Here is a 26,052-nt window from a genome sequence, read left to right as displayed (position 1 = left end):
TCCGTGTCTCTCCCTTTCTTTCTCTCTCTCCCTCTCTCTCTCCCTCTCTCTCCCTTTCTCTCTCGCTTTCTAAATCTCGGTCCGAGCTGCGGCGCACAGAGACGTGGAAAGAAAATCGAATCAACCGCCGTTGAACGTTATGACCGCCGTTACGTTACGCGCATTATCGTCGCGGGTCGACATCAAACAAACGGGAAAGAACGGCTCTCCCGAGTCCCGAAGTACGAACCTTACGGAACACCCAGTAGAGAGACCGCGCGTCAGCAAGAAGTAATCAATCTCGAGTGTCTAGTAAGTTTCACGCCTTGCTCGATTCTCTTTCGCTTGATCTAATCTTCCCAGATGAAAGAAGACTCACCGTAGCGCGCGAAACAATCAAGGATCCTGATCCTTCGGCGCTGGAATGGTTCGACATTGTCGTGACGAGAGTCGCTCACGTCGGCCAGGATTCCTGCACGCGTACGTTGCCCGTCGCGTTCCAATCCCTGCAACACACAACGTGCGTCTGAGCGAGAGAGATCGATCGGGGTTCTTTTCGGCCCGACCGAGCTGGTGAGGACCGTTTCCGTTCTGGCGAATTAGACGGCGATTTCGTCGCGCGGCAACATGCGAAATTGATACCAGCGAGAGGCCACGCTGCCAAGATGGTCCTTAACAATATAATGTCGCGCAACGCGAGTAGAATCATCGCCGTAGAATCGCGGAATCGGCGAGAGAGGAAGAAGAATCGGCGCGCGCGGGGACGCCGGGGATCTCGCGCGGGCACTTTTTCTTCCGGAAAATCTCGCAAGCGAGTAAGACGTGTGTGTGTGTGTGTGTGTGTGTGTGTGTGTGTGTGTGTGTGTGTGTGTGTGTGTGTGTGTGTGTGTGTGTGTGTGTGTGTGTGTGTGTGTGTGTGTGTGTGTGTGTGTGTGACTTCAAGGGGAAATATCCGCGAGCGGATCCCGTGACAGACACCGTGAAGATTCGCGTGAAATACGCGAGTTCACGCGAGAATCACGCGCAGGTGTTAACGTAGGCGGCATTGCAGAGGAGACGTCTCCTCTCGGAAAATTTCTCTCTCGGGAGATCTAATTAGTAAATAATAAATAATCCAAGATAATAAATTCCTGGACTTTCTGAAATTTTTAGGCAGATTCAAATTAGTCACTGTGTTGTTTCAAACAAACGATACTTTTTCTCATGTTTACCTTGCGTAAAAATTTCACTCTTCTTTTTGCTTCCTTTCACTTTTCTATCGGGCATGATAGTTGGTATAAAATTGTAGACGAGCAACCGATGCGATTGCCAATTGAGCTATCGTGATCGCCCAGGCAACTTTGGAACAAATTTGGCAACTCCAACCGGGACTTATGCGCTGCATCCGGCGAAATCCTGAGAAACTTCCGCGCGGGGCCTTTCCCTCTTGAGCTCCACAAACCACTCCTCCGTAGAGAGAAGTCATATTGATCCGCGATGATTGATAGCGCGCATGCTTGCCTTCGAGTTTAATCGCACTTCGATCAACCAACGCAACACAAGGTTGATATCTATCAATAATGACGACTCTCGTCTCGGCCGGCTGGTCTCGCCTCGGTACGTTTAGCGGTGAATAATTAATCCGCTTCTTCCGACGGGAAAAAGCGGAGGAAACGGGAAAAGAAACTGCTTCTCGCCGAGTTTACAGATGCGAAAGCGCCGTGTCGTCGCTGTCGCCGGCGACAATAAACTTCGAGAGCGCATTAACATTTCCAGTCGTCGTCGCCGCCGCCGTCGCCGCCGCCGCCGCCGCCGCTGACGTGGTCTTCACGGCACCGTGCGTATACGCGCGGCGTGCAGGGGATGCGTCGGTTGCGTGTGCGCGCGGCACTAATTCGCCGAGTTAATTTTATGCCGCGCGACACGCAAGAGAGAGAGAAGGTGCGCGACGAGGTGCGCTTATCGCCGCGCCGCGCAACCGCGAGCGAGCGAACGAACGAGCGAGCGACGTACAATTGCCGCGTTTGCTCCTCGAAACCGCGCCTCTCCCGTCGCGCACCTCGCGCGGAGTGTGAAAATGACGGATAGCCGTGACGTCGAAGAGAAGAAGGTGGGAGAGGGCGGAGAGACGGGAGGGGGGAGGCGGGGGAGCGAGACCTAGGTGTAACGCATTGTACTGACGCCTCGTACACGGCGAACCCGTTTCGCAGCGGGCGCGAGCCATTATCGGTGAGTCGCGAACGCGAAGTAATTGGATAATTATAGAGGGACGTGTGCCGCGCGTTTGTTGCGTCGACGCGCGACGACGCGGCGTCTTGCAGCCAGGCCCGAGTCCAGCGCTCTGTCGTTGCTTCTGCTTGCGTTCGAATCCAAGTCGTTACCCGAGTCTTGGCCTTGTCTTCGATCCGAGCTGTGTAACATCTATATAGATTCGGCAGATCCAATGGAGATTTGGTTTCTGGGAGAGGACGGGAGGGCCCTACCTCTAGCGCCTCTAAGTGGCAGAAAACGTGCAGCTTGGCAGAACAAAGCTGTGGGTTGAAGACAATCAACAGAGACCGATGTAGACCTCAGAGTGTTAAATTAGCGTTAAATGGGATATCGAGGCTGAAAGTCGGGTGAAAATTTCAGCTCGGCTACGTCACGCTCGCGTCCACCCGAATCTTTTGTCAGGCAAGGAAGTATAGTAATCGTTGATTAGCGTCTCCTCCTTCCAGTCTGCCCCCCCCCCACTCCCTTCATCCCGAGGATGAATCTTTCGATTCGACCGGCGCGATATCGAGCGAGGCTCTCGGAGAGTTGATCTTTAGCGGTACAGTTTTTCGTAGGCCCCGCGCGCCTTCACGCGAAGGTGTGAAAATGACGAATGGCCGTAACGAGGCGATCCGCAGGAGGATAGTCGAGAGCCGGGACGATATTCCTCCTCTTCTCGTTCCCCTTCATTTACGACGCGAGGTCGCGAGTGACACGTGACGACGAGTAATGAGCTTGGTTCGTTACGTGCCGCCGCGCCAGGTATTCCACGCCCACGCGCGCAGGAGAATCTGACGAACGGGGACGGGGATTGATTTAAGAAGTATCGTTAACACACACGCGCCTTGCAATTCCGTGAGACTCCACGTGGAGTCACGTGGAGCCACACTTGGCGCGGGGGCGAGCGGGTATTTCGGAGATTTTTCTCAACGTGGAAGAAAATCTCGGCTCGTGCGACTGAATGGGGACTGGCTGAAAACTCGACACCTGCGTCGTCGTCGTCGTCGTCGTCGTCGTCGTCGTTGTCGTCGTCGTCGTCGTCGTCGTCGTCGTCGTCGTCGTCGTCGTCGTCGTCGTCGTCATGGATGCCGCGTCGCCTCGCAAGAATGTGAATGTAGAATCCCGCGATGTCCCTCGCGAAACGAAAAGTAGCAATACGAGAGGCAGACGCAGAGAGCGCGACGTAAAAGCGCCGGGGAGAGTCGCGGAGAGAAACGCGGCGAGAGAGTTAGAGGGGGATGAGCTCCTATCAGCCAGCCCAGAGAGACCAACCAGACCGAGTCCGCGACGAGCGACCAACCAGCGCCATGTTCGCGCTACGGATGTCGAGCGTGCGTCGGATTATGTGTGTCACACGCATACAGGCACGCAGCTTCGTTGGCAACACACTATCGACAACGACGGGAGTGAGACGAATGAGCGAGAAAGAGAGAGAGAGTCGCCGCGATGATCAGCTGGGCGAAATTTCAAGGAGAATTGCGCGGCTACTCCGCGCGGCGGAGACGATCCTCAGCGAGTCATCGCGTTCGCGCGAGGGACGAAAGGACGAGTGCCCTGTGCGACGTTTCGTTATCAAGCCATCGCGCAGCCCCGCAATTTTCGCCGATGACGTTTCCGGGCCGCTCGCCAATCGCTACGGTCAATTTTCCACGCGCGCCGAGCGCATTTGCAGATAAATCTCCGCGCGCGCGCGCGCGACAAGATCGCGATAAATTTTCGCGGAGTCCGAGCGCGGGGGAAGCAATACCATTAGCTCGCGTTTTCAATGGCGACACGAATTACGTTCGGGAGGGAAGGAGGGATTGGACAGTATGGAAAAAAAGGGTTGCTGGCCTCCACCGGGCGAACATGGAGAGAAAGAGAGAGGGGAGAAGGGGGGCGGTGTGTGGCATTGTTGGAAAAAAATTAACCCGGGATTTTTATTTACTGCCATATCAATTGTCCTCTCCTGCGGCTCGGGTCGCCTCCGCAGGACGACTCCCTGATCCTGACGCAAGGAGAGGCGATGATATCGATCGATCGATCGATCAATCGGTTGACCGGCGGATTCCCGCGTGTTCGTGTTCCGTCAACGAGGAAAATTGCTTACGATTTACAATTTCGTCCCCCCTGCTCGCCCGGTAGTCATTATGGCGCGATTCGTGGACAATTAAAGCGAAGTGGCAGGAGCAAACATCGATCGGCGAGAGTGGTGCACTAAGGGAATTAGTATGTACTCTGAAGTTTCGAGCCCTTGGCTACCGCGAACAGAAGGCGGCTGGGTCTCGCCGTGAGAAAGAGAGAAAGAGAGAGAGAGAGAGAGAGAGAGAGAGAGAGAGAGAGAGAGAGAGCGGCGCGTGGCGTCGAGGACGCGCGAGCGCGCGGGGATGGCACTCAAATATTTACCGCAGCGCGCAAACAGCGCCGAGCTATTGTTCCACGGCGCTACTATGTGTAAATTTAATCTTCCTCGAAGGCTGAAAAATCAAGCTCGCGTACGCGATTGGCGGACGGCAGCGCCAAATTTACGGAGCGCTCGATACCCTTCGCCCTGCGCGCGCTCTCGAATGAATTTTCAGGGATCGCAAGCGGTTTCGCCGCCGAGCGAGAGCGGTTATCCCCGCGCGTTCTTCGGCGGAGGAGACGCGTTGCGAATAATAACAATAACAGTAATAATTTATTCAGCATATGTCTAGCTTGTAGAGAAGGCGTACGGAAGAACAACCGTGATAAATTAGTTTAGCTAAGACGTCGTGAGGACAACTTTATAGCTGGTATCAACATCGCGCCCGGAACAAACAAATTTCTACGGCACAAAATCCCTCACAAATGGTAATCGATCTTCTCGAGCGAGCGATTGTCCCTCGTGATCCGGAGGCATTGTTTGCGATTCAAAGTGGCGATGCGGACCGTCTGACCACCTGAATCAGAACACCTTCGATCGCATCCCTCACCCCCCTTCCCCCCCTCCTCCCTCCATGCGTCGCCTCAACGTGCGAGTTTTCAATTTTAATCCGCGAGCCACTCGACGACGTGGAGACGTCGCGTCTCGAGGATAATAATTCATTCGTCGAATTTCTCACTTCCGCGGCCGAGCCGTCGAGAAAACGTCGAGGCGGCTGCGGCGGCGGAGGGACAGCGGAGGAAGGAGGGATGAAGTCGTCATGGTGGCTCGACGAACGAGGAATTCGCTGACTCGCCGCGCGCGGCCCGACTTCGTGGCCGGCCCCGACGACGGTGACATCTCCATCTCCTCTCCTTTCCTCTTCCCTGCGCCTCACCTCGCCTCGCCTCGCCTCGCCTCGCCTCGTCGCTCGTCGCGGCCGTTGAAAAAAGAGGTCTAGACCGTCCTCTCCTTCCACGAGCCCTTACAACCGCCCTCCGGCGAGACGCGATGACTCTGCCCACTGCGAGAGAGAGAGAGAGAGAGAGAGAGAGAGAGAGAGAGAGGGAGGAGAGAGAGAGAGAGAGAGAGAGAGGAGAGCGAGAGCAAGAGAGAGAGAGAGAGAGAGAGAGAGAGAGAGAGAGAGAGAGAGAGAGAGAGAGAGAGAGAGAGAGAGAGAGAGAGAGTGGCCCTCTCGAGCCCTTTGTCGGCCTATCGCGAGAGACACCTGGACGCCGCTCGGCTTATCTCCTTCTCTTCGCCACCTCGAGGTCATCCGAAAGGGTATCCTCGATCTCGCGTCGATCGCGAGAGGATAGTCGGTTAACACCGTCACGTCGGCTCTCTTGTTACGGCCGTCCGGCCGATGATTCGAGGCTGTTTGGGGGAGGAAGAGGAGGAGAAGAAGGAGGTTAACGTCGAGAACGATGCCAGCCTTCGTGGCTGGCGGCGAGTCGAGACGCTTCTCCTGCGACATTGTTATCGCGCGCATTCTGTTCCACGGCAATCGCATATACATATTGTTAACGAATCGTTGAGAGGAGGAGAGGGGAAGGAGAAGGAATATCGGTCTCGCCGCGGAAACGTCGCGTGCGACGCGACTGACTCTCTCTTCTCGCGCGGATATCCTGTTCTCTCATTACCGCTCTCCTTGCCGCTTTTGCTCACTCTTCTCCCCCCTCCTACCGTCACCGCCTTTTCCTCGAAATCACATAGCAGAGGTGTGACCGCGGTATTAGCGGGCACACGTGGCACCGTGAGAATTAATGTGCACGGGGGCAGTGGGAACGGGGAGGGCGGGAGGGCTCGTGGGGAAGACGGAACGGCCAAAGGAATGCCATCATCGAGCCGCGGTTCACCTAGGAACGCAGCTAATGGGACCACTTAACGTCTCAAGCATCTCACGAAGACACGAACCGCGTCCATCCGTGGTCCATCTTGCACCACGGAACGACGTGGCCTTTCCCCTAGCCTGCCTCTCGCCCTTTCGCCGTGTCAGCCCCTTGCCGCTCGCAGGCTCCCTCTGGGGCCCTGGTCGGGATCCTCGTCAGGCCGCGGCCCGCGTGGCGAGTTAATAATCGCCAATATTTATTCCGGATTGGTCACGGCTCGGTCCGGAGAGTGATGAGAAGCTCGGGCTGTGAAGAATGACGTGACAGCGGCTTCGGGGCCGCGCGCGAGACCGGACGAGCCGCGCGCATTGTAACGCCTGAGATTAATATTTACCGTTCACCATTACGTTAAGTCGCGTCGACGACGTCGCGAGGATTCCTCGCTCGCTCGCTCGCTCGCTCGCCCGGCGAGGGTGAAGGCGAACGACGCGCTGAGAAACGCGGCGAGGACTAGCGCGGTTCGCCATTTCGCGCTCTCGCGCGATGATGTATGACGACGACGTGATGACGCGGTTTGCGTCTTCGAAGCGCCCTCGTACTTTGACACGACTGACTGGACTGACTGGACTTGACTGGACATCTCGGGCAATTCGAAAAATGTATTACGTCGGACTGCGCGATGCAACTCGGCGAATGTACCGACTTGCTCGATAAGCTCGCGAGGGACTTTCGACGGAAGGTCTCCGAGAGCCTCCCAGTAAGATAGGCCTGATTTTACTTCCGTCGATTTTGCTCGGTGACTTGCCGTCAAAAAGACGGCCAAAGAAGATGCGTCAGTGAAGGGAGGAAGTTACGCTCAGCTCATGAAAATGCCGACCCTTCGCGAAAGAACCCTCGCTGCTTGGAGCCGCGCGTGCGTCTGCCGCGCTACGAAAGTATTCTCGCTAATTATACTCGGGATTTTTCGACGACGGAGCGTGGAGGCGCTCGTAGATGGACCGACGAGCGGCTGGCCGAGACGGCGCTATTAAGCAACGACGCGACATCGTTAAGCGAATTAACCGAAACGTTAGCGGTAATTGTCCGCGGATCGGCCTAACGGACGCTCAATCCATGACTAAGTCCGCGGTGCTAATGAGCGCTGAGACTTAACGCCAGATTACTGACCTAATCCCTTTGACGAGCGATTTGCGTGTCCTCGTACTGCGCGACACGTTACTTAATATCCTGCGCGCGCGCGCCTATGTTCACGGGCGTCCGGATCAGATAACGTCAGCGGTCGAATAAATCAAATCGTCGCCAGCCACCCCCTCGCTCGCTCTCGTAATTTTATCGGTGCGACTTCGACCCAGACGCTCTCTCTCTCTCTCTCTCTCTCTCTCTCTCTCTCTCTCTCTCTCTCTCTCTCTCTCTCTCTCTCTCTCTCTCTCTCTCTCTCTCTCTCTCTCTCTCCCCCTCGATCTGTCTATCCGAATGGAGGCCAGTCTCGGTCTTTAAAAGAGAAAAGGAGAGAGAAGGCAAAAGGAGGAAGAAAAAGACGGCGAAAACAAGCAAGCGGCTCGAACGAATTCATTCGGCGCGACCGCAAAAAGAGAGGGACAGAGCGAGCGGTGGCGAATCCGGTCGGTTAATTTCTTCCGAGTTACTGTTTCAGGGAGGTTTCAGGTGATACGGCGATGTCGTTTGTATGGGTACGCACGGAGGAGAGGCCCTGGGCGCGGGAGCACAAAAGGGGCGCGAGGATGAATCGCCTCCGGAGAGCGCGCGGGACAAATGGGGACATTAAGTCGCTTTTGCCGCTCGGTACCGGGTGCTACCGGTACCTTCCGTGCTTCTTCTCTCTCTCTCTCTCTCTCTTTCTCTCTCTCTCTCTCTCTCTCTTTCTCGCGCGCGCACGACCCAGCCCAACGTAAACCTCCCCCTCGGCCTTGCCTCCTGCCGTTAGAGCCCTCCGCGCTCTTCTTCCGCCGCTGCCGTGTTGTGTGCACGTGTGCGCAAATTCCACCCGTGTTTTGCACGCGCGAGCACATACGTCTTTTATGACGCGGCCGTGAACGCGAGACGCGCGCGCGTCAGCCGTGTCGTCCTCGTCGCATCGCGCGACCCACGCTCGTGAGTGATGCGGGACGCGACACGGGTGGTTGACACGCGGCCTCAGCCCGCTCGAAACGTCGTAGCCTAGCAGTCTTTCCAAGCCGAGCCTTCACGTCGATACTTGAACCCCGCGCCATCCCCGAATCTGCTTCACGTTATCGTAGGGGAGCTCCGGGCGTCGGAAGGGGCGCGACGCTGTCTTCGGAATCTCGAGTCAAGTTCAGCATGGCTGATAGATTTGCGACAGTGTGCCAATTTGTCATACTTGGTCACTAATTGAGACATTCGTCTGATTCGTGCGAAATAAAACATCGACATCACGCGCTCAATGGTGGGACGGGAAAGTAAAGATATATATATATATATATGTTTTGTAGAATGTGCGAGATCGCGGTTAGACGATGGAATGGCGGCTAATTGCCGCGCCAATTGCTGCATGCACGCAATTTTTTACACGAGTATTCGCAATGTATTCGACTAAATCCAACGGCAGAACTGTCCCATTGGACAAGACGGATGCATTCTGAAACTGACACGAAGAATCACGGATGATCCTCTTCCTGACCCAGGGTCGTGCGTTTCAAGGACTGACGAAAACCCCGATGCGTGCACGACGCATCGTGTTGACACATTGTTACCTTCTAACGTGGACCAATTATTCGCTACCCTAGCGCGGCTTTTATCGACCCGGATTAATTCTTCGAGATCGAACGCAGATCGTCGAGCCTTGAAAAATATCGCTCCGTTGACACGTTATGAGACTCGGGATGCCCGATCAGTTTTACGTTCTCTCCGCGCACAGGGAGCAAAAAGCGCGCACGTTCCCAGGCAGGTCTCTCTCTCCTCGGCTTCGCCGTGCCGGGCTTCACTTTGACGTGCGTTTCTGCATTGACACGTGTCGCGCGTCGCGGCTTGTTTGCACACGTATCCGCGTCGCAGCGCGATGAACATCGTAACGATCGCTATCGACTTCCGGCGGAAAGCGTGGAAGCGTCGTGACTAGTCGACCGATCTCACTGATCCATCCTTCCTGGTGGGAGCCGACAACGTTATCGTTACGGATCCGCGATGCGGCGCGGCAACGTCGTCCACGCCTGGAATAATTGTTTCGCGGTGTTTCGTAATATTGTCGTCCACCACCGCCGTCTCTCTGTGCAGCCGTCGCGCTAGAATTTACTCCGTCCGTCCGTCATCGATCATCAATCATCAATCACCAGCCGAGCGTGGCTCGCAGCCCGTTAATTAGGAGAATAAAGGCAGAAGAAGGCTCGAGACGCGAGAATAAATAAAGCCGCCTCGTTTGCCGATTCTAACAGCGGCGATTCTGAAATGTTGCGCAGATGTCGTCGGTACTCCCTGACCTATTCAGCAACCAGCGCGCGACGCCGCGCCGCGCCGCAGGACGGGAAAAAGTTGCAGCACACCCGGTAGATGGTAGCGCAAGGCCGTAGGATGGTTTTCTCGGGGTAGGAGCGAGGGACCTGTCACATTACGGAGTGGAATTTATGCCCGATGCCCAGCGGCGTGACAAGTTGCCTCTGATGAACGGCCCCACCGCGAACTCTTGGCCCTCCACAACGAGAATAAGGAGGAGACGAGGAGCGTGGAAGGTAAGGGCCAGAAAAAGAAGTCCCCGGCGCTCGTACGCACGCCCGTCCGCCCGTCCGCGCTCTCTCTCCCTCTCTCTCTCTCTCTCTCTCTCTCTCGTCCTTGGCCCTTTCTCCAAATCTCATCGAATTCTTACGGCGATTTTTATCGCCGCCCTTTGCCCTCGCTATTTACCGTGCACCCCGTGAATTCGAATTGAAAATACCGCGCAGACCCGGGAACGCAAATTCCCTCCCTCCCTCCCTCCCTCCTCTTTCCGGATGCGGTGATCGTCTTCAAACATAATTAGGGTCTTCTCGAAAGGGCTCAATGGAGGAGAGGAGGTCTCTTCTCACCGCCGCCAAAGAGACAAAAAGGTGGGGTGAAGGGAAAACAATCCGAGCAGTCCACCGAAGCTGGACGTCACAAACACAAGATTAATGAAGAAAGATGTATCGCGCATGAATCATCCGGTTCCGTTTGTCTGTAGGAAAAATGCGCGGACCTTCGGAAAAGGTCGAGAAAAGGCTTCTATACTTCCGGAAATTTGGCCTTGGCTCAGAAGGAATAACGCACGGAAATTAGAAGAATGACAAAGAGAAAAAGGGGCGAAGGGGACGTCCCGGAAGGGATCTTTAATTAGCTTAGCCACACGGAGACTCATGGCCGCGCACCGCGTGTGACTGTTTCGCGGTCTGCGGACAGCATAGTTTTCCACGAAGTTCGCGATAACGTGGGTGGAGGTAAAGGGGAGAGGCGGGCTGGCGACGCTGGGTCCCCGCGAGAAGCGGGAAAGAGACGGGGGCAGGGGAGGGAGAGCGAAAGGTCCTTCCTCTGCGGTCCTCTCTCGCCGGTCCGCCGTGGGGTTTAAAAATCCCATACGATTTTAACGCCCCACGCAGGAGAAGTCGTTCCTCGGCGCGCTAACGCCGCCGGCCGTGCACGGCTCGCTGGTGATAAACACGCCAAGTTACGATTTCTCGGAGCTCGGCGCACCGTGTGCGAGCAACGGCGGTTATTAGTGGCGGTGGCAGTGCTGGCGGTATTTCGTACGCGGCGAGCTGTGCACGCGTCTCGAAAGTGGCGCAGATCGTGCCGCTGGATCCCGGAAAGGACTCGACGCGATTCGGGGACGGCGCGCACGAATGAACCGGGGCCGCGCGAAAGGGTAGAATTATTATACTCCTTATAGATCAATTGTAGCCCTTCGTTCGTGTATGTGTGTGTATGCTTCTTCTTTCTCTCTCTCTCTCTCTCTCTCTCTCTCTCTCTCTCTTTCTCCCTCTCTCTTATTTCTATGTTATTTATGAAAAAAAAATCCACGAGTTTTGCACAACACATAAAAGAAATTCTTCATATTTAAATTTTACCGTCAAGTTCCCCAGCTGACCAGCTTGACATTAACGTCTCCTTTAATTTTTCAAATTCGTTTAAATAAGCGTTATTTTGTATCAACGTTTTAGTCGCTATTTATCGGAATTTTTTGCTCGTCTTGATGAGAAGAATATCGGTCGAACGCGTTGGTCGGCCGAATGTTGGTCGAACGCTGCTGGTTGGCCAAATGTTGGTCGAACGTGGGTGGTACATCTGTAATTGCGGGAAAGCCGGTTCTTCCAATGCCCCAGATAATATCTGGCAATCTAGTCGTTAAAATTTCAAGAACGCGGTAAATCATCTAGCCGTAGGGTTGCCAGACGTCTGGACGTTTGGATGGACATTTCATCGTCGGAATCAGATCATTGAATACTTCCTACGCATTGATAGATATGTCCCTCAAAAAATATATTTTTACAACCTACATCTCTCTCCGGTTTTTTTTTTTATATCTATCCAGATCGTTCAATTTTCAAATCTGGCAGTCCTACCTACCCAACATCCCTTTTAAATTGACTCTCCTTTTAAATTGCCTCCTTTTAAATCCCTGCTGCCCCCCCTCCCCTCTTGCCTCTTCCTTTTCCTTTTTTCCCCTCGAATCCATATCAATACACAAATATACGCCCACAGGCTACGGTTCACTCGGGCGAGCGTTTCCACGCTGCTTTCGCGTTCTCAACGTGTCGCGGCACGGAGTCGACGTTCGTGTTACAACAAACGGCGAGACACGGCGAGTCAAGTAGTCAGCTCTTAGCCGCAAACCAGGTTATGACCGAACCGTGCATTGCCTAGCGCCTTCCGGAAAGTCGTCAAGCCCTTAAGAGAGCGACTTGAGTTTCCGCAGAGTCGAGAGCGCCAACGACATCCGTTCACACGAAGCCGATCCCTTCGCTTATGTAACGCGACCGCGCCGACTTTGGCGGAACTTCCACGGAATCCTCATCGGTCATCATCTCGGTGCACGTGCGCGAACGATATGCCTGAGCGAATTAACCGACGTGATTGATCCATTCTCGTGGAATCGTAGCTGTATGACGACGTGTTCGTTTTAATCCTTTAACGCCTACTGGTAACTATAGTTACCAGAAACGCATTTAAGAATTCATAACTTAGTCAAGAAAGGAGATATTTTCGTTTTCTTTGCGCCACTGTAAAGCTGAATTCTTCTTCTAAAAAAATGGTATATAGATTGTATGTAGATTCAGTTTAATCTGTTTTTAGCTCAGTTTTAATGATAACATGTTTTGTCAAATTCCAAGTAGGCATAGTTACTGACATCTAGAAGTGCGCTATAAATGAATAGATTGGTATCTGTTATAATTTTATACATTTGGAAACTTTCTCAGATGCAAAATGTGAAATTAAAAGAATACAGAAATTCAAAATGGCGAATCCAATATGATGGGCACGAAAATCAAGAAATCAAGCTATTTTCGTGAAACCTGGTGAAACCTACAGTTTTTTATGCGGCGAAAAATGAAGGGACGATTGACTATCTAAATGGTGATCTATAAGATATTCTTCTGAAATAGTAAGCTTGACACTCTGAATGATAAACTTCACTCACAAATATAGCGAAGTTTCAGCTCAAAAATGTCAAGCTGACTATGACAGAGTTATGTCGTATAGATTGCCTTTCATTTTTTTCTGTATAGGTTTGCTCATTTCGTATATGCTTTTAGCATCCAAGTCATATTTACCAATAAACAAAAAACGAACGATAAAGAAACCAATATAAAATTCTGATATTCTTTCCGGTTATCACTACTTATAGTCTCAGTTCAAAAAAACCCAAATTTTATTCTCAAAACACTTGTAAAAAAGTCGGGCGTTAAAGAGCTAAGACGCCGCGCGGAACAAGAAGTGATCTCGCGCGATCAACGTTTTGGTCGAAGAAAACATGAGATTTTTTTATTTTCCATGAGTTAAATTCGACTCTAAGAACAGAAATCGCCGGTCCCTTCAAGGAAAACGTCATTCGCTGTCGCATCGGTTCAACCGACCTTCTCCCCCCCCCCCCCCCCGTGTAAGGCGAAGAGCGCCTGGCGCAGGATCGAGGGCTCGTTAGCGCAGCGAGCGCTCATCGACGCGGCGTCCTGTCGCGCAAGATAAATGCGTATGTCTCTATCGTTGCAAAAGATGCTCGATTACGCCAACGGCCGTAACGGATGCCGGCTCGCGCGGTCTCTCTTCCCGCGTCCCTTTCGCCTCCTTCCTCCTCCCGCTCTCTCTCTCTCTCTCTCTCTCTCTCTCTCTCTCTCTCTCTCTCTCTCTCTCTCTCTCTCTCTCTCTCTCTCTCTCTCTCTCTCTCTCTCTCTCTCTCTTTCTCCCTCTCTCTCTCTCTCTCTCTCTCTCTCTCTCTCTCTCTCGGCCAGCACGGAACAAAGATCCGGAACCGCGAATATAATTCCAGGCGGTCGTCCGAGATCGCGGCAGACGTGCGCGGCGGCGAGTCCCGCGGCGCATGTATATCATTTTTACAGCCCGGCGCTATCGAAGTTACGACCGCGCGAGAATCGGTCGAAACGTCGAACGCGAAGGGGGAGAGAACGCAGCCGATAGCAGGGCCGGGGAGGGCCGGTAACTTGTCGTCGTGCTCGCGCAATAACGCGTATGTGAACTGCATCGGGATGAGGCGTGCCGATCCCGCCGAGAATGGATACGCCCGTCGGCGTAAACTTCCGCGCGCCCACGACTCTCGGAATTCGGAATCTCGGCCGATTTCTCGTCGACGACGGATGCTCGGCGGCACGTCGCCGATTTTATTCCCCTCTTTTCTGGTATTCTCGTCGGGAAGGAACGAACGACGTGTGTTCGTCCCAGATAAACAGGCGTATGTAGAGAACTCCACTTCGCTATTAAATCGCGCAATGTGTAGAGGTTGCATTCGTACGACAAGCTGTAAACAATTGTAAAGTCAAGAAATCGTTTCGTCTAATTTGGTCTAATCTCTCATGTGACCTCGTAAAGTGGACATTTCGTTTTATCTCATTCGCTCTCGAGCAAGCAACGACACGTTGTCACCGAGAACAAGAGTGAGGAAGAATTACGTTCGCTCGATCGAGGGTCTTCGTCATTCAAGTATTAATCATAATTAAGGAATGAATGATAATTAAAGAAATACAGACGTCGGAATATGGCTCTACGAAGACGTCATTAGCTGACAGTAAACAGAATTGTAGTGTCGCTCGCATACATCGCTTCCTTCTGCAGCGTCTAGTGCTGGTCGGGAGAGATGATAGCGTTGCATCGACACTGCAAGGTTTGCAGAAGACTATGTCCTCTTCCCCGCTGGCACATTCTCTACTTCCGTTCTCCCCCCCCCCCGCTCTTTCCACACTGTGCTCTGTTTATTTATCTATCTGTCTTTTCATGCGTGGGTGTACGCTCGTGAAGTACGAGGAGCCGCGAGGGTTGAATCGCATAAAATACACGGAGGCATTACATTTTCCCAACCGTTTTATCGCCGTATCGCCGCGAAGTACTCTAATTTACGAAATCATAAACATAACGGAGGAATAATTAACAGAATGAATTTTCCTTTTTGTTTTAGGTAAGTTCACAAGTGCCTTGGCAGCTAATGTCTGGCGAAAGCATCGTCTTGTAAGTCTCTGCTTGATATTTATCCATTACGCGTATATTTATCTGGCTGGAAATGTTACCGATCGATAGATATCGATGTTAATCACAAGAGAAAGGTTTTAACGTGCAATTTAAAACGCGGAATAGTTTTGCTCGTGCGTGATCACATGCATTGATGTACGTGCGAGATTGTTGGAATTACTAAGAATATTATTAATATTATCGAAAGGAAATTTTTTCGTGTCCTCCTGATCGACATCAGGACATTGAGACGAAAGATAATTTTCTCCGAGTACTCTTAGACAGAGCCTAAAGAGGCAAAGTTCATCTCGGTAGCGTTCATGTATTCTGCATTCGATTATACCTGCCGCGCTCGATGACCTCTCATAATAACGACGGCGACGCTTGTGACTCGATGACAACTTCAGAAGGCATCCGATATCCGATGGACGAATTTGTCGTTTTCTCTAAGAGTTATTAAAGTTTAAGTTCCAATCTTACAGATTCTTTTCCTTTCGTCTCACAAGTGATTTAAAATCACCGAAACAACCTATTTCACCTATTCGCCACATAATTGACACGTTATGACGCGTTACCACATAAACCGCATAAAAAAAAGAAAAAAAAATATGTCAACCTTTTACCATTATTGTTACTACGCGGGCTGCGCAGTTTGCGTCGCGCGAAAGCAAACCCTCTGTTGTTCTCTCGCACAGCCTTCCTGCGAGACGTAAATTTCGAGAGTGAGGAGGTGAGCTGGAAAAGTGCCAATTAATTAAGATCACAGCGTGAATCCTCGGCGCGAATGACGACTCTCACGCTTTCCCCCCCGTCGCGACGTTAACCGGCTTCTTTCCCGCTTCCCCTTCGGCAAAAATACACTTCCGGCGGATCCCCCTAACCGTTCAGGTGGCGGCGATGCTGCGCGCGGAGATGCTTCTATCGATGCGTACCCTCGCTTCTCCCGGTCGTCGTCGATACGCGACCGCGTTGCCTGCTTTTCAAACTTCGCCAGTCAGACGGACGAAAGCGAGAATAGCTCGCGCACGGCAATTGTCTAGCCTAATAAACGTATCGCACGTCCGATTCGCCGCCGCATAATGCAGCCCGCGCGTACTCGCGCATCGATCGAGCGGCTTCCAATCCGCTTTGTACACGCGGACACTTTTATCTAATAAAGTGTTCCGCGCGTGAAAGTGACTTGAACTCGCGCGAGTGACGCGCGCCTGTAAGGTGTTGATTATCGCGAGGAATTGATTTTACATCGCGCTTCAGTCGACCGACTGAAACCGCGCTGCTCGATCAATCGCCCTGGAATTGCTCGGCGGCGATTTCCAGCGAGATTTCGCAAGGAGAGACCTCTCGCGTAACTCGCGACTGGAGAATCGGAATCAAGAGAGTAAGGAGAATTAAATAGTTGAGGGAAGCGGCTCTATCGATACTCGATCGCGGCGAGCAACGAGAAACAAGCCGGTAAGAGCCTGCATTCACTGTCATCGACAGTGAGTAGCGAATCTTGACACAATTACTACCATCTGACGAGCCAATAAGAGCCTGTGCTCACCGTCAGCGTCGCTGAGTAACGAATCTCGGCACAATTACCATTATTCGACGAGTGTTTACTACCATAACAAGAAACATCCGCGAAGACACCTTCGCGGAGCGAAACCTTTCGTGCGCGCCTCCGCTTTTGTCCAACGGCGACTCCCTTCGATAAGCGGGAGTTCCAAGAAATTCCTATTGGAAACGCGCGCGGATGTAATGAAAGAGAAAAGTGCGCGCGTGCGAGGAAGAAAGAGAGAGAGAGAGAGAGAGAGAAAGAGAGAGGGACAACAAATCGCGAGGAGAAGGTCGATCGGCGGCCGAGAGCAGGTGCGCAGATGAGGAAAGACTCGCAACGGAGGAGCCGCTTCAGGGTGCAGCCGCTGACTGGCATCTTACGTGAACCAGCACCGCGTGTCCTGGGGGTACGAGACGTCGTTGTCGCGCGGCTGGACCCGCGGAAACGTGGATATCGCGGGAGAGAAGTTCGAAGCGTGGGTGCGCTCGGCCATTGGTCGGCACGGACGCGACGAGAGATCGGAGGCGTAGGAGGGACAACAGTTTATGTCCGTTTCCCTCCTGCCCCTCTCTTTGGCTCTCCTCTCTCTCTCGTTCTCCTTCTCCCGTTCGCTCCCTCGCTCGTTGCCTCGACGAGAGCGAGATACGAGGACGAGAGTTACTGGCTCATTGTACGCGCACGCGATCGGAATCGACGGGGACTCGTTATCGCGGCCGCTCGCGTTTTCCATTCGAAATTTCGTTTTCCGCTCGGATACGATATCGACACCGGATATCTGTCGGCCGAGAGCGGGCCAGCGGGGGAGGGGGAGGGGAGGGAGGGGGGAGGGCCGGCGGGGAGAGCGGTGCGCGCAGCAGCTTTACGAGGAGGGCTGGTCGCGGGGTTGCGCGACGCAACGCGGCGATGCGCCGCGCCGAGGACTGTTTCGCCGCTCCGGGGATCCAGGCCAAGCGACTCTCTCTTTTGCGAGGCTATTTTTATCTAAACGCATCTACGCGCGCCTGCCTCACCCCCTCGCCCCCTCCGCCGCCGCGCGGCGACCGGGCGAAATGAAATCGGCGCGAGATAACGAGAACGCTAATACCCGGATCGCCGGATCAAAAACTCGCGCTCGCGCGAATTGCGAGGCGCCGCGCGAGGCTCGGCGCGGAAATCGATTAGCGCTCCCCGCCCCCGCCCGCCCGCCTCTCTCCCGCCGGGAATAAATTTCTCGACGCGTAAAAAAAAAATGATTATGTTGAAAACGGGCGGGTTTCGCCTCGCGAGAATTATCGAGAGACCAACGATGGATGGAGAAACACACCAATCCTCCCTTATCGGACAGAGAGGGCGCGAATTCTTCGCGAAGGAAGACAAGAGGGAGACGACCGGAACTTTATCATCGGCTGACTGCTGTGTGTGCGGCTTTACGCACTTGGGGGTGTCCTCGCGTATTACAAACTCGGCTGCCGGTATGCAGATCCTGTCGTTGAACTCCTTTTTTTCCTAGGCGCGCGTGTGCGCCGCACGACAGGTGTCTCTCGTGCCGGTTCTTTACAAGCAGCATCGTGTGGAAAATGAAATCGAATAGTCGGGTGAAAGGTATCTTTTTTGAGAGACCACGCAGAATGTAGGATAATCCTGCAAAAACCGGCCACGCGAGCGGAAGAAGAGAGAGAGAGAGAGAGAGAGCGGACGTTTGTTCGACGGGAACAAAACGGGAACTATGTGTGAATGCAATTCATACCTGGCCCCTACGCCGACGCGTCGAACTGCTGAAAAGGAATTGAATCGGGGGACGTGGAAAAAAGACGGTGTTTATTAACTTCGCTTAACCAAAATAGCGGCGGTTAAGAAGACTTGTTGTCCCCGTCTTACCCATTGTGCTCTTTTGTTACTCCTTTCGTTGCCTATGAAAGTTCTCAGCGAAAGGTGCGGTAGCTAACAACAGTAAGTCACTGGCTATCCTATACATTGCGGCGTTCTTCGAGTCTCAAGTCGGCACGCGTCGCTCTTAATCGGCCACCATGATCATAAATTTCGAGATCAATATCCCGGGCCTCAGCGAGAGCGTGACGTGTTTGTTTAATCCACACAAGTGCATGACAAGAGACACACGCGAAACATGGCCTACATAATGCTGGCTGATCAAAGGAGAGGCCTGTTCAGCTGGAAAACATTGCTGAAATCGCATCAACATGTACATACCGCGAGATTCATTCTCAATTCACAATGCATCGGAGTGGTTGAATGGCGCCTGCGTGTCGAGATGAAGAAAAGTATGAAAGAAAAGAAAGGAGCGTAAAAAGGGCCACTACCGACCTCGATAATACGCATTAGTTATAAGCCGTTACATTTCCTGTCGGCGATGTGACCTGGTGCGGCCGATGGCCTTCTGATGTACCGACGAGTAGGTAAAGGAAAATTTCGCTTGAAGACGAGACATCATTAAAACGACAACGATTATTAGTCAAGGGTCAAGACTGAAAAGTTTGGTTCTTTTGACCTTGAAGATGACGGTAGGCGACACGATCCTTGAGACGATACGTGGTTGGATACTCCGAGAAAATATTTTAAACCATTAGGAAGGCAAGAACGAGTGGATGCGAGAATGGAACGGCGACGGAAAGTGCGACGCCGAAAAATGTTAGGTTGGATAGGTAGAGAAACAATTTGTAGCCGCTGTGAAAATTTTTCAGACTTGTCACGTTAGTCGTGTCTAAATGGACGGTTTTACGACTACTACCTGCAGTTATCTTTAACTGCGATTTGGTCACGTCCTTGGAAGAATCCGGATTTTACTGATTTTCCACCGAATTCAAATGATACAAGTGATTCGTCACGCTGCGTTGCGACACGAACGCTGCGAAGACAAAAAAATGAGAGAAGCGGGATACACGACGGAGCTAGGAACATGTGTGACGTCACCAGGTGCATCCTGATAAGTGGAGCGCCGTACCTCGACTCTCCGCCGAATTCGCAGAGTGATTTATTTTCTTCCTCCGGAAGGATAGATTAGTTTGAGACCCCGAATCCCGAATAGTAGAAAAAAAGGAAAGCTGGTATTTGTACATATTTGGTTTCCACACGAATCTCGAGTTCCTGCTTTACGTCGCGAACCACTCGAGCGAAATTTTCGGGATAAACTGCGGCACATTATCAACAGAGCCATATGTGCGTGAAGATGCGCGACGATGTCATTAAGCGTGTTTCCCTGAAACAGTCTAACACGATCATCCCCGCTTCCTCCACCTTTCCTGCCCGCAGGCCTTGAGACAAACGAGACCTATTGACAGCTTATTAGCGTTAAGGGTAAAGTTACGGGCATACTTGATTTCACGTCACTTGCAGCTGGAACTGTGACGTTCGTTGCAAATTGAAGCAGCACTGATGAAAGGATGCGTCAACTTATCGTAAAGTTGTCGGCAGGATAAACGAGATTTTTTTAAAGTGTCTCTGTCTCTCTCTTTATTTTCCGCGGCAATCGATGCCATCATTCTTTGTGTGGAAATATTGAAACGAGCTTATTAAAGACTTTATGAGATATTTCATGTCTCGTACTGAAAATTTTCAGGATAAAATATTCAACATCTCGGAAAGCATTCACTTTTCGACGATCTCATTCCAGTATTTTGTATTCTCTCAAATCAGAGATCAGAGAAGTCGATTTACATTGAAAAAACCATGCACGACTCCATCGAAAGAACGAAGGAGATCTTCAGGTCCTCGAAGGAGGAAACGTCACCGTCATTAGACGTCCTTGTGCATCACGTAACTTCTACCGGATATTTTCTCCTGTTCTCATGTCTCGAGAATGGTAGTCAAAAGTTGGTAATATTCATCGCCTTATTGTTGCAAGAGCGGAAAGAAAAAGGAAAATCGAACTTGGAGTTTTCTACTTACTCGCGACGATTGTTCTACCAATTAAACTACTCGAGCCTCAGACTTCGACGCGTCTTTCTCTCTTCCTCTAATTATCAAAGCTGTCACTAGAATGAAGAGCCACAGTAATATAAACAACAGATTGTTAACACTGGCAATATATCGAAGAACGCAGCCTAAGATAAGAATGCGTTTCGCCAGTTCCGCTCTTCCCACGACATCACGGCAGATCTTTCGTGCGCGAATCAAGCAAACACTTATGAGCGGAACAGTACCCGAAGTACCGTAAGCCTGCCCTTAGCGCGAGTCCGCACACTCCTTTGCCTAAATTAGCAGCACACGCTCGGTGGAGGAGATATTCTTACATCGGCAGACACCGAGTCTGCCGGGGCGATGCGCGCAGTATCAGCCCAGGCAGGATCAGGATCGGCCGCCGAGAAATTCGAACGGTTGGCTCTCTCACCACCCGTCGCGAGACACGGCATACTTCAAAGGCCGCGGAGACTTCATCATCGATACCGGGTCCTGATTACCGCCGACAGATTAGACGAGCCGCTCGCTCGCTCCCACCCTCGCCTCTTTTCCTCATCGCTCTTCAAGTTCTCCGGCGAACTCCTTGAAATGTTTTCAGCGGGACGCGAGACAAGCTTGCATTCTTGAGATCTCGTTTCTTTCCTTCCTTCCTTCCTTCCTTCCTTTAACGCAATCGAAGAGAAAGATTTCCGCGTCGACTCGACGTGCTCGCGACACTTTACGTCTCCCTGCGCGATTCGCATCAACCTGCAGTTTATGCCGAACTAATCGGCCGTTGCAACCGCTTACGGCAGTAAAACTCTTCAGTTTGACGCGTGTGCGCGTATTATCGCGCAGGATTCCGGCTAAATAGCGGTACGGAGGTTCGCGCTTGAACGCGAGCCTATGGTAAAATTTATCGCACGGAGTCCCGTCGGGAAAGATTTCCTTCGCGAACGCGATTGCTCGGCAAACCGCAATTCGCACGCGGAAATAAGCAGAAGCCGAGCAGAAACGAACGTCGACGAAGCGAACGAGGAAGAGGAGGACGAGAACGAGGAGGAGGAGGAGAAGCAAGAGGAGGAGGAGAAGGAGGAAGAAGTTCCACCGCGAAGTCTTTCGCAGAAGTTGGCGAAAGAAGATGGGGAAAGTTTTCATTTGCGGGCTGCCGCTGAGGTCGGGGCCAATGGCGACCTTAAATCGTTCGCAATTGAGAGGCGTCGGTTCTTCCCTCTCCTCGTGAGAAGACTTACCGGAAGTTGGCCAACCGAAGAACAACCTGTTGACCCGATGATGCGCAACCGACGCACGATCGCCGTGGACGCGGAGGAATTTTCTCGAATTCATCAGAGCGATTAGAAAGCTCTGAAATGTCTTTCACACAGTTTCGCGCTCTCGGAAAAAGGGAAAAAGTGCGGCTTTGTATCTAATCGAAATCTGTCTTTCTCTTTTTCACATACGCGCGCACACACACACACTCTCTCTCTCTCTCTCTCTCTCTCTCTCTCTCTCTCTCTCTCTCTCTCTCTCTCTCTCTCTCTCTCTCCAAACTTGCGCTATCTGAAATACTGATATCATAATTACGGTACGCTCGGTCGTCGTGTACCATAATTACGCCGGGATAGATACTATGTTCTACGACCCTCATTATTATTCTTCTTATATAAGAGTCTCTCGCGCATTGGGAGGGCCATATTTCTCTCAACACGTTGCGGGTGATTAAGATTGATGGCTGACTAAACTCGCCAGATGCGCGCTGGCGGAGAGGTGATTCATTCCAAAAAGTATAACGTAATACTTTAGTAGGAAAAGAAAAGACGAAACACAGTCACTCGCGCGACGGCATCGTGCGACCTGACCGTAGAAATCTCACGTCGAAATTGCGGTTCTTGCGTTAACCCTGTAAATTCCAACGACAAAATGGACGAATGGAACATCTCGAGGTATGACGTTAGACAGGCTATTGTATATTGATGCTGCAATTTTAGTTAATGGTTTCTCTCTCTTTCTCGTCCCGTATCGAGGTCTAGAAACAAGGAGCTAAACTTAAAAAAAAGAAGCCAAGACCTTTTTAAAAAGCCGCTAGAGTGGCTTCCTGTGCCGTAATCAGTTCAATAAATGTAGGTGTTCCGAATTGTTTAACGTTCGACTATCTCAATATTCTAACTGCACGTACAACGTTTACCCTTAATTTCAACAACCGGTATATTAATTATATAATTTTTTTAACCGCAAAATGTGTACGATAAGCAAATACTATATAATTAATATAGGCGAGTAACGCGATTGGTGGATAAAAATAAACGACAAACTTTCCTTTTATATAATTAGCTTATTACCGTCTTCTGTCGAAAATTTCGACAGAAGTTGAGCGATTCACAAGGGATGCCAATAAAGGAGCCGTAAACACGGAGTGTTATTAAGGGTGCCAATCAGCACTCTCGCGAAAGTAACGTTCCAATTTATGAACTCGGGCACTTGCGATATGTACCGCGCTAGTGACGGTCCTGATAACGTGGATTGTCTCGAAGGTCCGGAATATTTGGATTGTTGTACTCTCGCGGCCATCGAGACTATACGCATGTTTTTGTTGACGTAGGCGATCGGCAGGCAGAGACTAGTTTTTCCGCCAATTGTTTGCGCCAATTGTTCCTCGCGGACGTCACTTTCGTGTCCGATCACCGCGTTTCCAGCTGACGAGCGACATACACGCGCCGCGACGTGGAGTACGCGCGTATCGGCAAATGAGTTATTATTAATTCCCGTTGGATCTGAAAATATTTAATCGGATTCTCGTCGGCATCGCATCGCGTTTATTAACACCTGTTTCTCCGCGATCAAATCGCGAATGTCAATGGCAGTGTCGCTAACGCTCGACGGACTTAGCGAGAGTGAGACAATCGTCGAATCGAAATTTAGGCTGGAATTAGTCAAACAATGGCGGACTGTATCATCGTCCGATAAATAATTACAGATTCGCTGTAAACTCATTAATGTTATTTACTGCGTATTTCATACAACGAGTAATGTTTATCTAAACAGCTGCATAATGACTCATGAATATAAATCGGTAATTATGCTCTTAATCAGTGATCAGTGACATACCCTGCACAACTGTGTGAATATATCGACTTTAAAATCCAATGTAAATTTCGCGCGAGTGCCGCAGGCCATAACGCTGCTTGAAACATCAGTCCTATTTCTCAACGCCTGATTCTTTGAGAAATTTCTAAGGCACGATAGAAGTCTTATAAAGAACATCGATAATTAAAAGTAATCAAAACGAAGGAACAACGTAGGAATTGGAAATCAAAATAAATAAAGGCCCTATAACATTTCTCTTTTTTATTGGAATTGAGTTCTGATGGTAGAGTTAGCAATTAAGGATGTAGTTTCAATTGTTCTTAGTGTAACAATAACTCTCTATGCTCGAGGTGAAAAACTGAAACGAGAAGCTACTGGTACCTGCTGGAAAATTCGCGAATCCCAACAACGCGCTTCGTTTTTCCGAGACAACCTTCGACGTGGTTACGTAAAAGTTTCGCACGAGTCGACAGCAGGGCGTGCGATTTCCGGTCAAATCTAGAACGTAATTACGTGCACAATGATCGCGTTCATCGTGCGATCGACACAGAATCATTTCTACGCGAAGGAAGAAGTATCACGGAACCGATTTGCGTGAGGCGAAAGACATAGCCAGCCAAATCTTTTTCCTTTCTTTCTAATCGGTTTAGGAATCAACACCGGTTTAAGAGTCAACACCGAGATGCAGGTTCTAACATGAAGCAAGGTGCTTTTGTCTCTCTAACAAAAAGAAACGACCGATTTTCCCGGAAAAATATTTGTTCTCCCGTCGCAGTTTCTCCCGTCGTAAAACCGGCAGGTAGTAGCAAATTAAACGACCCTTTTTTCGCCAAAAAGGCGACAGACGGTTTCTAAGTCAGATTATAGGCGCCAATTCGTCCGGAGACGCGTCTGTCCAGGCAAGAATCTTACTGCTTTTGGAGCGCGCGAGAACACGTTAAGTAAGTCGCAAGAATGCAACAAAGTTTCGCACGAGAGCGCAGAATAAGTCGCGACATGTTCGTTCGCGGCAGGCCATTAGTGATTAAAGCCGTGCAAGAAATTCAGCAGATCAAATTAAAATTTTCGAAAGAAGATCCATTCTGCGGCGTTGAGGAGGGGAGAGGGGAAACGCTCGAAACGAATAAAAAAGAGGCAAATTGGCCTAGAGCGATGGACGAGTATCAAACGGACGGTGTAAGATTCCGTGAAAAATCTTTACACCTTGCCGAGACGGCGGCACAGTGACGATGCAAAGTGACGTGGCGGGCGCCGGCTGCAGGTCATTGTCGGATCGTTTACTCGACAAATGATCGCTTCGAAGTGAGCGTCGGTTTTGGAGCCGTTTTGTTAGAGAAACTATAGCACGGGAAGAAAAAGAGGGAGATAAAGAGAGAGAGAGAGAGACTCTTTCTCTCTTTTAGAGAGAGACGGTCGCTGGGCCGATTACGATCGACGCCATGGCGGAGTATTGGCGATTTTCCGCTGCAGCCTTCTCCTTTCGAGAAGGAAAGAAGGAAAGCGGAGACGATAAGCGGTATCATCCCCCGTGAGATTTTTCCCGAAGGGAACAATGACCACGTACACATACGACTTCATTCCGTGCCGAGGTGTATCGAGAGAGCCGGAAGAGGGAAGGAGAAGGAAAGAGAGAGAGAGAGAGAGAGAGGGGGGGTGAAAGAGAGAAGGAGTACTGAATCGCGGCGCTCGCGTGAGAATCGCACAAGAGACCTCCGCGCATTCATAACCGCGGCCGGCCAGGTACTCGAGCACCCACCGGGTACTCGAAAGCAGCGGAACCAGCAGATATTTCGATGTATGCGCGCGCATGGAGTGTGTGGGAATTCTTCTTTCTTTTTCCCTCCCCCCCCTTTCCGCCATATCTCTCCGCCAACGGCGCAAGGATGTTATCAGCCGATCGTTCCTCCGCGTTCGGGCGAGACTGGAATAACATCGGCCGCTTGAATACGTCGCGGTTATACCCCCTCCCATCCCCTCCTCCACGCTGCCGGTCCTCTCGAGACGCGTCTGAGAGGGAGAGAATAAGTCCGTTAAAATATTATTCGTATTCTCGATGCTGCCGGCCGACGCGCTAATGCGATCCGATTGACAGTCGATCATCGTGCGACGACTTGGAACATCGTGACCGACGCTCGTCCGCATCGCGTTCGTTGTCGTTGTGAGAGTCGTCGCTAATTTTGCCGCGATACAATTAATCGCCCGATGATCCGAGGAGATCACGATTACCAGCTGCGGCGGTGGATGCTGCGTCGAACCCGAGACCGTCGTGCGACTTGTGGAAGCCGCGAGTAGCTTCGTCCAAGACGCCCTGGATAAAAAGAAGTATGCGAGAGAAAGAGTGGGGGAGGGAGAGAGAGAGAGAGAGAGAGAGAGAGAGAGAGAGAGAGAGAGAGAGAGAGAGAGAGAGAGAGAAAGAGAGGGGAAAGAGGGAGGGAGGAAAGGAGGGAGATAAATATCTCGCAATTAGCGGAGCGTGACTGAGTGACGAGTGA

General features: G+C 51.4%; 2 protein-coding genes across 4 annotated transcripts in view; one reads left to right on the top strand and one right to left on the bottom strand.

Moving 5' to 3' along the window:
• Window positions 1-26,052, bottom strand: part of SoxN (SRY-box transcription factor soxNeuro) — a 115,380-nt gene that overhangs the window by 11,583 nt on the left and 77,745 nt on the right. For 2 of the 3 annotated variants that reach the window (XM_025297209.1, XM_011154598.3), the window contains one exon: window positions 359-485. The exons of the other annotated variant lie outside the window; for it this stretch is intronic. In XM_025297209.1, the coding sequence (XP_025152994.1) occupies window positions 434-485 (52 nt within the window). In that variant the 3' untranslated portion in view covers window positions 359-433. The remainder of the gene's footprint in view (window positions 1-358; window positions 486-26,052) is intronic. 3 annotated transcript variants of the gene reach the window in all.
• Window positions 20,557-21,934, top strand: LOC112588207 (U1 small nuclear ribonucleoprotein 70 kDa-like). Its single transcript, XM_025297212.1, has 2 exons — window positions 20,557-20,986; window positions 21,406-21,934. Exons 1-2 carry the CDS (start codon window positions 20,858-20,860, stop codon window positions 21,649-21,651), a joined length of 375 nt encoding a protein of 124 aa, XP_025152997.1. The 5' UTR covers window positions 20,557-20,857; the 3' UTR covers window positions 21,652-21,934.

The sequence above is a fragment of the Harpegnathos saltator genome, unplaced genomic scaffold, assembly GCF_003227715.2.
Source record: "Harpegnathos saltator strain DR-91 unplaced genomic scaffold, Hsal_v8.6 scaffold173, whole genome shotgun sequence".
Lineage (NCBI taxonomy): Eukaryota > Metazoa > Arthropoda > Insecta > Hymenoptera > Formicidae > Harpegnathos > Harpegnathos saltator.
This window is presented reverse-complemented; position numbering and strand designations above follow the sequence as displayed.

Excerpts from the sequence above, each read along its gene's own strand:
- LOC112588207 (XM_025297212.1), top strand. The coding sequence starts at position 20,858 with ATGCGCGCAGTATCAGCCCAGGCAGGATCAGGATCGGCCGCCGAGAAA. Across the intron at positions 20,987-21,405 it reads GACTTCATCATCGATACCGG|TCCCGTCGGGAAAGATTTCC; the intron begins GTCCTGATTACC and ends TATCGCACGGAG.